The sequence below is a fragment of the Anabrus simplex genome, chromosome 1, assembly GCF_040414725.1.
Source record: "Anabrus simplex isolate iqAnaSimp1 chromosome 1, ASM4041472v1, whole genome shotgun sequence".
NCBI classification, from domain to species: domain Eukaryota; kingdom Metazoa; phylum Arthropoda; class Insecta; order Orthoptera; family Tettigoniidae; genus Anabrus; species Anabrus simplex.
The window spans coordinates 1,687,326,612-1,687,339,809 of NC_090265.1; the positions used below are offsets into that span (position 1 = coordinate 1,687,326,612).

The following is a 13,198-nucleotide window of genomic DNA, read 5'->3' on the forward strand; positions in this document are numbered from 1 at the left end:
CTTGCCATGCTGGTTTCTCGTAAGGCAGTCAGTAATTCGGTGGGAATGTCATCAATTCTAGGTGTCTTGTTCCTATTTAGGTCTCTCAAAGGTCTGTCAAACTCTGACCTCAAAATTGGATCTCCCATTTCATCAGCATCGACAGCCTCTTCTTGTTCCTGAACCAAATCATCTACATCTTTATCTTGATACAACTGTTGGATATGTTCTTGCCATCTTTGGCTTTGTCTTCTTTCCCTAAAAGTGGCTTTCCATATGCGCTCCTAAGATTCATACACCTAGATTTTATTTCTCCAAAGGTTTCCTTGATTTTCCTGTATGCAGCATTTACCTTTCTTAGGACCATTCATCCTTCGACATCCTTGCACTTCTCCTTCATAATAAAGAAAGAAAAAGATAATATCCACCTTTTCAGTACTATATATTACGTGAAAATTTTACATTTTTGTTAAATCATCACGTTTTATGTACGTCTGGTACCGGTTTCGATAAGATTCCATGTCATCATCAGCCAAGGACAATTACACAAAAACAAAATACATTGATCATGACTCCCATACTAATATCACAATAACAGTTCAGTGAATATACGTGACAAAGCTAAAATGATATTTACATATACAAGCTGATTGTCAGTGAGATAAAAATAGTTCTTTTCTATAGGGTGTACACCTTAGTATTACTAATTTAAAGAATGACTAGTTAAAAGAAATTCTGTGCTTGTGTCGTATACTTGTAGCAAAATACAATAATCAGCTTTGATCTATAGTGCTTCTATCTGTTGAACAGTCAGATTCATTTTTTAAAGGTTTTATGGCGATGTTTGACATATTAAAAGAAGTGAATAAACACTTAGTCATGAGTGTTCCACATGAATACATGCACAATAAAAAGTAAAAATTATTCTAATGGGGCTTCAACTTGGACTTGACAAATGAAGAATTTTAGTGTATTGTCCAATGTAACCAAAATGGATTAGTTGTCACTGCAGGTTGATATTAACAAGCAAAGTATCCATTGGAAAGTTCTATATGTCGGCTTGTACTATGATATGTTTGTTTATATCGTATTAAGGAGTAAGTTGAACATAGTAAAGTAGTCGAGATTCTTGCTGAATTGGCGCTTGAATAAAGGATCTTATGATGCAAGTTGTAAATACATAAATTGAATTAGAAAGGTCCTGAACCAAGACGGAACCTCAGGTGCCAAGTTGATAGCAGATGTATCGGGGAGGAATCTCGACTACTTTACTATGTTCAACTTACTCCATTAATACGATATTAACAAACCTATCAGAGTACAAGTCGACATATAGAACTTTCCAATGGATACTTTGCTTGTTAATATCAACCTGCAGTGACAACTAATCCATTTTGGTTACATTGGACAATACACTAAAATTCTTCATTTGTCAAGTCCAAGTTGAAGCCCCATTAGAATAATTTTTACTTTTTATTGTGCATGTATTCATGTGGAACACTCATGACTAAGTGTTTATTCACTTCTTTTAATATGTCAAACATCGCCATAAAACCTTTAAAAAATGAATCTTGACTGTTCAGCAGATAGAAGTACTATAGATTAAAGCTGATTATTGTTTTTTGCTACAAGTATACGACACAAGCACAGAATTTCTTTTAACTAGTCATTCTTTTAATTAGTAATACTAAGGTGTACACCCTATAGAAAATAACTATTTTTATCTCACTGACAATCAGCTTGTATATGTAAATATCATTTTAGCTTTATCACGTTTATTCACTGAACTGTTATTGTGATATTACTATGGGAGTCATGATCAATGTATTTTGTCTTTGTGTAATTGTCCTTGGCTGATGATGACATGGAATCTTATCGAAACCGGTACCAGACGTACATAAAACGTGATGATTTAACAAAAATGTAAAATTTTCACGTAATATATAGTATTGAAAAGGTGGATATTATCTTTTTCTTTCTTTATTGTGAATCTTGATTCAATACGGAACCTGAAGAATGGAATTCTTAACGTTAAACCTCTCCTTCAGCCATTCTTCCTTAGCTACCTTGTATTTTCTATCGACTTCAAAATCTCTTTATTTGCAAATGAGGTGTCTAACTCAGTGGCAAATGGTACACTAAAATACATTATTGTCAAGCACTAAATTTTAGATTAACAGGAGAAGAAAATTTTCCTAGAACAATATTATACAATTTACGCTAATATTTTTTTTCTATTAAACACACAGCTCATCCTTAATAAATTTATGTTGTTTACAAAATTCTACTTATAATATCTCCTGTACTTACAAATATAGTCAACTCATATACAGTCTGTGGAATTACTTCAAATAATAATATACAACTGATATAAGATTAAAATTTACTTTGCATTTACTTACTTATTTATTTATTTTTTTACCCATTTTGGAACCTAAGTAGCATAACGACCTGCTGCGTCTTAACCAGAGCCCCCTTTTGCCACCACGTTTCAGAGTTCCTGAAGGGCCTTCACAGCTACTGTACTTCATGCTTTAATCGCCTTTATTCTTTTCTGCCCTTTTCATTTCTAGCATTCTTGTATTTTCGTCGTCCATCGATCATGTCCAGTATTTCCTAAGTTACCCACTGATTCTTAGCTAATCTTTTCCTCCTTTCTAACATTTCTTCAGCGGCCCTACTGACTTCATTTTTATGACTATCCACTTTTCCTCTATTGTGTTTCCTTCAGCCTTTTCTTTTAGTCCTTGTGCAACATGCTCTTTGAAACAATCCCTCAGACTCCTTTCTTTTAACTTGTCTCGATCCCATCTCCTTGAATTTCTTTCTTTCTTCTATTTCTTCAACTTCAGATGCCATTTCATGACCAACAAGTTCTGGTCAGAGTCCACGTCTGCTCCTGGGAAAGTTTTGCAATCCAACACCTGGTTTCTGAATCTCTGCCTAATCATAATGAAATCTATTTGATACCTTCCAGTACCTCCAGGTCTCGTCCATGTATACAGACGTCGTTTGTGGTTTTTGAACCAAGTATTGGCAAGGACTAAATTATGATCAGTGCAGAATTCAACCAACCGACTTCCTCTTTCGTTCCTTTGTCCCAATCCGAATTCTCCTACTGTACTACCTTCTCTTCCTTGGCCTACCACTGCATTCCAGTCTCCCATCACAATTAGATTCTCGTCATCTTTTACATATTGTATTAACTCTTCTATCTCTTGATATATTCTTTCGATTTCCTCATCACCGCTGAACTAGTAGGCATAAAGGCCTGCACTATTGTGGTGGGCATTGATTTGGTGTCTATCCTGACAACAATAATTCTTTCACTATGTTGGTCGTAGTAGCTTACCCGCTGCCCTATTTTCTTATTCAGTATTAAACCAACTCCTGCATTTCCCCTCTTTGATTTTGTGTTGATAATTCTCTAGTCGCCTGCACAAAAATCCTGTTCTTCCTGTCAACGTACCTCACTTATACCAAGTACATCTAACTTTAGTCTGTACATCTCCCTTTTCTCCCTTTTGAGTTTCTCTAACCTACCACAACAATTCAAACTTTTAACATTCCGCGCTCCGACTAGAAGAATGTCAGTATCCATCTTCCTGATGTTCGCCCCCGCTTGTGTTGTCTCCACTCGGAGATCCGAATGGGGGACTAGTTTACCTCCGGAATATTTTACCCAGGAGGAAGCCATCATCCGTACATCATTCACAGAGAGAGTTGCATGTCCTCGGGAGTTAGTTACGGCTGTAATTTCCCGTTGCTTTCAGCCGCGTAGCATTATCAACACAGCTAAGCCATGTTGAGTATTATTACAAGGCCATATCAGTCAATCATCTAGACTGCTGCCCTTGCAACTTCCGAAAGGCTGCTAACCTCCTTTCGATGAACCATTCGTTAGTCTGGTCTCTCGACAGATACCCATCCGATATGGCTGTACATGCGGCTCGGCTATCTGCTTCATAGGGACATGCAAGCCTCCCCACTGCGGCAAGGTCACATGGTTCGCAGGGGAGGAATGATGTGATACAGTTCTGATAAATTACTCTGAAAATATAATACTGTATACATGGTGTAACTGTACGGTACGGACAAAGCTATCTGGCCTTGCGGTTTTAGACGCGCACTGTGAGCTTGCGTTCGGGAAATAGTTGGTTCGAGCCTCACTGTCGGCAGCCCTGAAAATTATTTTCAGTGGTTTGCCATTTTTACACTAGGCAAATGCTGGGGAAGTACCGTACCGTAGTTAAGACCACGGCTGCTTCTTTCCCACTCCTAGCACTTTCCTATCCCTCGTCGCCCTAAATCCTATCTGTGTCGGTGTGACGTAAGGCAAATTGTGGAGAAAAAAACAAGGTTCGGTCAAACTTTCAGAACACATTCTTTATACATAAGAAGAAAGTATGTTATATACATATGGGTCCGGAAACACTTTATTTCCACGTTAGAACTCATTTTCTAACACTTTACATAGTACACTAATCTTGGGAACACACAGGTATAGGACGTGCCAGCATATCACATGAAACTCTTGCATACCACACATGAAATGTTCAAAATTCCCTCCGTTAGCATTGGTGTATGCATCAAGCCGGATGCGCGCAGGTCACCGTATTCTGAACTGTGCTATTCACAATATTGTTGTGGTTCGTGTTTTTCTGTAAAGTAGTATGTGCTGTACTGTTGTAGTAAATTGTAGTAATTAATATTCCTTATTAGAATTCAGGGTCCCTGTGTTCGTTCACTATTTGTGTGAACTGATGTCATCTTGGAAATATATGTACAATAGGAGCATTCACAAAATTGTCCCAGCACTTCTTTATTTAAATCCTATGTGACCTCGTACTCCCTTATTCTTGTGGAAACAATATTCAAGTATTTAACAATCTTTAAAAAAATACTTCTGAGAATTAAGTTGCTTTGTCACAAAAAAGGCGTTAGACTTTAACAATTTCTTTTCCAGATATGGCAGAAGGAACGATTATCAAGCATGAGGTAATGTCAGATGATGTTGAAGGAGGAGAAGAAGAAGAAGTCAAGGTGAGTCCATAATTAGGCTCTAGCGCGGTTATGTGCGATCTACTATAGCGTTAACATATGGAAATATATAAATATCTTCGCTGCCAGAAAAACCTTGCACCATCCTCAAGGACTGTGTTCAGTGGAAGCCATATTGAGCGGTTGTTGTGTTAGTGATTCATTTGTCATTGATATCGGCGCTCAGAAGGCCTGTTCGTTCGCACTCTGTTTTGACTCTGCAGTCAGTTACTGTGCGGAGGTTAGAGATGAACATTGTTTGCAACATTCATTCTAGGGAACAACCATGCCCCACCGACGAGTACGTGCCCCTGTTGAACAACAGCAGCCATTTTAACGGGGTCGAATTGTTGACCTGCGGGAAGCTGGATGGGCGTATCGACGAATTGCTGCACATGTTGGACACAGTGTATCCGTGTTGTGTCGCGCTTTCACCAGTGGTCTGTGAAACATTCCCACACCCGTAGTCCAGGCTCCGGACGTCCGCGTAATACAGACGCACGTCAAGATCGGCGCATTGTGCAAACAGCGGTGGCCTACCGAACATCATCCAGGAACAAAATCCCGTCCCATATTGCACCTGCTATGTCACCAAGGACCATTGGGAACCATTTGCTTTTACCAGGATTACGATCACGTGGGCCTCTAACAAGGGTACCACTGACACCACGACACCGCCAAGCGCGACTACTCTGGTGTCGTGAAAGAGTCTACTGAAGAGGTGAATGGCGCTCCGTTGTCTTCAGTGACGAGAGTAGGTTCTGTCTGTATGCAAGTGATGGACGTAAACGCACGCACATTAATGGTGTCCCGACATAAACAATCAACACTGCCCCACCCAGTACTGAAAAGAAGGGGAGAGGGTGAAGGGGTAGTGTCGAAGGCACAATGACTCACCTTCTCGCTTAACGCATTGCTGCATGGACTGCATGCAGACAGCCCGCTATAAGACTTCGTTGTGATCGAAATGGGCACAGTGGCGGATGTATTGAAGTACAGCATTAGGTTGCCTACTCGTCCGGCCCCGCACTGTACGGGGCAATACGTCCGGCCGCCCCGGGTTCGATTCCCGGCCGGGTCCGGGGGTTTAAATTCGAAATGATTATATCCCTGGCCTGGAGACTGCGTGTTCGTGTCGTCCTTAACGTTTCTCACATTCAACACTCAACACTTCCGCAATTCCAATTACATGCAGGTTCATATATTGTGCAAGTAGGGGCAAAAGAACTCTATAGGTCGACGCCCCGAACAAATAGCATTTTAACATAAAAAATTGAAAAGTAGTCTACTCTGTTAATTACAGGATTAAGAGGTAAAGGAGGTTTTTAACCGAAAAGTATTTTATACTAGTTAGGAATATTTTGTAGCTGCGTTATATCGGGTCTACTAATCCTTCTTCGCCTCGTTCTTGCCATATTTCTATCCATCTCCAAACTGTCTTAAGACTGCATGGTATTGCTTGGGGGACCATGTGAGCCTCCCACATTCCAATAATACGGCCTCGATTCACCTGTGATAGGATAGGAGCCATGTCATTACAATGTTACAGTATAACGCCGGAATACACACAGTGTGTATTCAGCGCTACCTGTTCACTCCCTTCCCCTCCTTTTCAGTGCTAGAGTGGGCCGTCAACACTATCCCTTTACTCTTTCCCCTCCTTTTCAGTACTGGAGTGGGGCAGTGTTGATTGTTTATGTCGGGACACCATTAATGTGCGTGCGTGTACACGTGTACGACGTAGACCTGGGGAGCGGCCTACTCCAGATTGCACTCGCCCACGACACTCAGGTCCCACCCCAGGCTTCATGGTGTCATGGTGTGAGGGCCATCAGTTACAAGTCGTGTTGACAAGGATAACGTAACCAGTGCTCGCTACATTGCACAGGTTGTTGTTACCGTGCTACTGACATTTAATCGACAGGAAGGTGATGTGCTTTTTCAGCAGGGCAACGTGTTCTACGTAGTGTACAACAACTGCCCTGGCCAGCAAGATCACCGGATCTCTCACCAAATGAACACGTATGGGACATGATGAAGAGGGAACTTACGCATTCTCCAGAGCCTGCAAGAACCATTGTCGAATTGCATTAAAAAGCGCAGGATGCTTGGAACAATTTATCGCAGGATGCCATTCGGCACCTTTATGATCGTTCGCATGTACGAATATATTACCGCCAGAGGGGGGTACACTGTGTATTGATGCGACTGTTCGGACACCCTTTACGGTGACATGTGTGTTTCATCTGGTCTGAATTTGTAACCCTATACTCCTTCAGTGATGAACTACCTGTCACATAGCTTGTGAATAAAATGACCTTGTCATTGAGGATGTTGCATGTTTCTTCCGACCGTTGGTTTTTTCAGGCGGTACACAGTACCGGCATCTTTTCCTTGAGTTGATAAAACATTGCGACTTTATGACGACAAAATATATTTTAACTATTTCGGGACATGTTACGGAGTTTTCAGTTTCAGTTAGGTAACCGGTTTTTGTGTTTTGTAGGTTGTATTGGTTGCTACTTGAACGGAAACAGAAAGTTATGTTCACTTCCGATTGCTTCCAATATCAGTCCTATATGCGTTCTGAAACAGGCAGGTGTTTACGTGACTTTTGAATTACCGGTAATCTTAAGATGAGTCAAATAACATCTGCTTCTTATAAAGATCTGATTGGAAAGCGTCTGCTTAAAGGAGATGACACTGATTTGCTTGAATGTGCCAAGATTTCATGTTTCAAGTTCTTGTCAGAAAATCCTGGAAAGCTGAATTTATAAATTTAGCACTCAAATTCCGTTTAAATGGAAAAGAAGCATTTCGTGGTTTCCATTAATATCTTAATATCTTAACATCTTATGCATACTATGGGCGCAGTTTTAATACATTCCAGTGAATGTGAGGAAGGGTTCTCTCGGATTGACCTTATACTAACTTCTTATGGACCATCTTTGCTTGTACTGACAACTTCTGCTACAATAATATGACCTCCTCTCACTCAGTCCAAGCCTAGCAAATATGTGAACTCAAGGCTGCTCTGAAGCCGTCTTATGCACTTGATACCTAAAGCAAAAAGCGATCTAGAGACAAGGAGGGAATATCGGAGCCATGCGCGGCGCGTACTATATGTTCAGTGGTTCAGTGAACACCCTAGAAATAGATTACTCTCAGTAAAATGGTTCCACGAGGGCCTTTTTCTTAATTAGCTCTGTGTATTCGCTCACGTAGCGGTAATTTTTACACCAATATTCGGAGCTCTGGGACGTAAGGAGGGTTCACAAGGCGCGTGGCTATGAGGAGCAACAAGCACACAGCACAGGTATCGCTGATGAATACACTAGTGACACATTCGAGCTACATCGGACAGCCCCGAAAATAGCTGAAGCACTGTCTCAGAGTGCACGGTTAAACTTTGACGTACATGGCAGGTTTTGAAGTTATTTTAATTTACGGTTTTGCAGTTTTGACGTAATTAACCGCAATGAACGAGAATATTTTGGTAACTACGATTTGTGTAACGTCAAGAGGTGTACGTAGCCTAAGTTTATGTAATTAATGTAAATTATTAAGTAGTAATACTTGTTTTTATGAAAAGTAAGCAGCAAAATACGTCAAGACATAAATAACACTAGTCTGCCTAACACGTCGTTATTCCTACGCCAACAACGTCTGCAACATCAGAGGAAACTGGATCGGCTTAAGGTAATAACATCTCACATTCTCTCTGTTTAATTTCTCATTGTTCTGGTAACTTAATGGAGCTGCAGCCCTGTGCCTTAAAAGGAAAGTCGCGTTGCTAATCAAGCAATGACGCTTTTACATCTATGTAAACATCAAATAACAATACACTTGAGCACGTTATTTTTCAAAGCAGTGAACCCCTAGGTTTTATCCACGCACCGCTACTGATAATAGGAGGATCTGTTTAAAAGTGTGAAAGTTGCTATCATAACATCTACAGTACAGCAAAAATGAAAAGATTATATATTAGATTTTAAGGGAAACTGCTGAAATCTTCCCCTCAAGACTCACGCCGGCACAATCACATATTTAGGTAAATTCTGCCATTACCTATCAGCAACGTCTACAACATCAGCGGAAACTGGATCAGCTTAAGGTAATAACATCTCATATCCTCTTCTTCAAGCCAGCTACCCTCTGCCTCCCGCCCCCTGTAAACTCCATCAAGGCACACTCTCAATCACCGGAGCAAATCAGACTAGACGGCCTTTTTTTTCGGTGTGCCCCCGAAGCCCGCTCCCCCCGCATGGCAATCGTCCTATTCTACATTGCCTCCGACATGCTATTAGTTCTAAGAAGAGAAAGGTAGCAGGGAGGATTGGGAGTGTGATACTACAGGAGTATCTGCCTGTCCCCATGCTTAGCATGTTACCAGGGTATCAAATAGCGGTGTAATCGGTTAATAAGGGTCAGGAAAAACCACATAGGCGGAAATAGAAAGATGCCTACATGTAAAATCTGACATTTTGTAGATAGCACATGCAAGGATATGGGCTGGACTTTTCCAGGTTGTGTTAGTGAGGAGTATGTATCATGCACAAGTCATGTCCATTTTCCTGCCATGTTTGTTTGTTATAGGGGATCAGCCTTCTTGGCACTGCGGGATTCCATGCGCGGGTCCAATGGCGTCTGGGCTTTGGGACTACAGGAAAAATTCCATTGTCCAGCTGCCACTCTTCCCTGGTGCCAAGCCTCCATTTACGGAGAAGGGATAAGCCAAGCCTGCTGTGTAGCTGGGGCTAACGTCTTCTTCTTCTCTCATCCCTTGGGTGTGTCCCGGTGTTGCGGTGGTAGTCACTCATGTTACTTCTAATCTAAACATAAACATACACGAACATACATGCTTGATATTATAATGATTACTGTACACTAAGTTTGAGTGTGGACTCGGGGTTCCGCTTTCTTGTTTCTGCAGCCAATCTTATGTTATTGTTGTCCGTGTGCGCTTCTTGAGGGACAGGTCGCCAGTTTTCCCCTGAAACTGAAACATATATATAGAAATACAAGGAAATACAAGGAAATGGAAAACATATTATACACAGTTTATATACAATTTAAATAAAGTTTTTTCTTTTGCGTGTGTGTGTAAGTGATGTTTGAGTGGTATTCGTTTGAATATTTTTAGTGAGGTGGACGCCTTAGAAATAGTTGGGGGAGCCTATTATCTTATATTTCTGTGACTGAATATTATTTGTTTTGGCGTGGGGTACTTCTTGTATCGGTCTGGGTCCAATACTCCTGATTAAGGGATTAATCCTGTTGCCCCACGCCTTGGTGTACATTCGAAGCGTTTGCTGTCTAATGTGGTGTCTTATAGAGCGAGTGTTTGTTAGAGGGCGTAGCTCCCTTATTGCCGTTCCGTAAGGGAGTTTCGCCGCTGCTCGCAGGCATTTGTTCTGTATGCACTCTAGGCTATTAATGTTGGTTTTGGCCGTGTATCCCCATGCTGGGGCAGCATACATGATGATTGGCCTGATTAAGGCTTTATACTGTTGACTGCTACCTTGGTGTTTATGCTGGATTTACTGTTTAGTATGGGGTACAGTTTGACAAGCCGTATGTGGACTTTTCGCCTTAAGTCTTTTACATGATGTAGCATCGTTAGCTTTTGTCCAGGATTATCCGTAGATATTTAGCTCCTTCGTGCCATTCTATTTGCTTGTTAAATAGTGTCAGTGGTTTGATGTTGGCGGGTTGGTGTGTGCGCCTGTTTTTGCGTGTGAACATCACTGCTTGGCACTTCTCTACGTTGACTTTAATGCGCCATTTAGTGAGCAACGGTTCCAGTGTCCGCAGCACTACCTGGAGCCTCTTTCTGGCGCACAGGAGCTGAGGGTGCTGGACGGTAATTGCTGTGCCCTCTGCTCCGCTGTCGGCATATCGTTGGTATACAGGACAAATAGGATCGGTCCTATTAGTGAGCCTTGGACTACGCCCGCTCTAATGTTTCGCGTACTTGATAGAGTGTTGTGTACGTCTACTTGAAATTTCTTGTCTTTTAGGTAAGACTTAGGTAAGCCTTACATATCCAGGATGGAACTCGTAGTCTATCAGTTTTGTCAGCAGGCCTTCATGCCGTACTTTATCGAAGGCTTTTTTATGTCTAAGAATACCGTGCCTGTATCCCTTCGCTTGTTAAACCCGATTGTGGCATGTTCTAGGAACCGCGTGAGGAGCTGTGTGGAGGAATGTCCGTTACGGAACCCAAATTGTTCGTTCCTTAGTATTCCTTTCTCCTTGATGTGGGTTACGAGTCTTTTCAGCAGTATTTTCTCGAATACTTTGCTTATGGCTGTTAGCAGACTTATGGGTCGATGGTTGTTGGGATCCGAATTCTCTTTCCTTGGCTTCCCGAATACAAGGATTTTTGCTCATTTCCATTGTTCTGGGAAGTATTGCAACTTAAGCATGGCATTGAATATGTTGGTAATTATTGTGAGGGCATTGTTGTTTAGTTTTTTGGGGGGTTGAGGTGATCAATGATCCATTTTATTTCGTGGATATTGGTCTTTTTTAACGTCTGGCCTAGGTGCTTTGTTAAGAAAGTCCTCTACCTTTGCTTCGGTTTGCCGCGTGAATTCGGGGTCTGAAGGGTCGTCGTTCGTTGTGAATGCCGCCTCTAATGCTTCGGCTATGACTTCGGCCTTCTCCCGTGTGTCGAATACTGGTCCATTCGGTCCCTTGATGGTTGGAATAATGTGTGGCTCGCGTTTGAAGTGTCTTGCTAGTTGCCAGACTGGTCTGGTGTTCGTGTCGAATTTTCGCAGCTTGTTGTTCCATTCGTTGGACCGGTGTTCTTTTAGGGCATTTTGAATTTCAGTGTTCAAGTGATTTTTCATTTCCCTGTATATGTCGTAGTGGTATCGGGCCCAGCTATGCCTATGCCGGTTCCTTCTTCGTATGAGATCCTTAATGTTACTTGGAATTTCGAATGTGTGCTCCTTATATGTGTGGGTTGGTACGCTCGCTTCCGTCGCTGTTTGTATCGCTTTGATGAGGGTTTTGATTGTCTCCTTGATCTCAGCGGGGCTTTCAGGGGTAGTATTTTCTATTCCCTGTAACTGCGAATCAAGTTTCCTTACGAATTTGTCCCATTTGGCTGCTTTGTAGTTTAGCCTTCGCTTGGGATTTAGCTCGTATCCCTCAGGGTTAGCATCCAGTGTTAGAAGTACTGGTTGGTGTCTTGATGCTAGGTCATTGATCACCTTCATACTGTATTCCAGAGGGATGTGGTTGAGTAGGGCAATGTCTGATATATCAGACTGCTGCTAGGGGCTTTACGTCGCACCGACACAGATAGGTCTTATGGCGACGTGGGATAGGAAAGGCCTAGGAGTTGGAAGGAAGCGGCCGTGGCCTTAATTAAGGTACAGCCCCAGCATTTGCCTGGTGTGAAAATGGGAAACCACGGAAAACCATCTTCAGGGCTGCCGATAGTGGGATTCGAACCTACTATCTCCCGGATGCAATGATATATCAGAGGTCTGACCTCTCGGAGCTAGGAAGGTGGGTTCCTTGGGTGCTACTATTATGTATTCACGGGCGATGATGTGTTCGTATAGTGCGGTGCCTTGTTTATTAGGCTTAAGACAACCCCAGCTTTCGTGTTTCGAGTTGATGTCTCCGCCAATTATCGTGTTCCTGGCTAGTCCTAGGAGTACATCAATGTCGCCTGTGTTGACTGTCCTTGAGGGGGAGTACGTTGTTATGACGTTGATTAACGTCCCACGTACTAGTAGGCATATTCCGCATGCTTCCATTGCCACTAGTTCTGGGATTTCGAGCTCCATGTGTTTTAGGTCCCTTCTTACCAGGACTGCCACGCCGCCTCTCGGTGAGGGTCTGTCGTACTTGTGTACTGTGTAGCCTTTAACTGTTAGTTTCGAGCCTGGGGCGAGAAATGTCTCCGCGATTAGTGCTACATGTGTTTCATGCTTTACTAGGAAGGCTTCGAGTTCTATTTTCTTGTTGCGTATTCCTTCATAATTCCAAATTAGAAGTCCGACTCGTTGGCTGAACGGTCAGCGTACTGGCCTTCGGTTCAGAGGGTCCCGGGTTCGATTCCCGGCCGGGTCGGGGATTTTAACCTTAATTGGTTAATTCCAATGGCACGGGGTCTGGGTGTATGTGTTGTCTTCATCATCATTTCAGCCTCATCACG

The 13,198-nt window shown here is 42.2% G+C and overlaps 1 protein-coding gene across 2 annotated transcripts in view; it reads left to right on the forward strand.

Annotated features, from left to right (window-relative positions):
• The window catches only part of LOC137502418 (gastrula zinc finger protein XlCGF57.1-like), a 61,590-nt gene that overhangs the window by 18,382 nt on the left and 30,010 nt on the right, over nucleotides 1–13,198 (forward strand). For both annotated transcript variants that reach the window (XM_068229510.1, XM_068229504.1), the window contains exon 2: nucleotides 4,946–5,022. In XM_068229510.1, coding sequence (XP_068085611.1) covers nucleotides 4,948–5,022 — 75 coding nt within the window. In that variant the 5' untranslated portion in view covers nucleotides 4,946–4,947. The remainder of the gene's footprint in view (nucleotides 1–4,945; nucleotides 5,023–13,198) is intronic.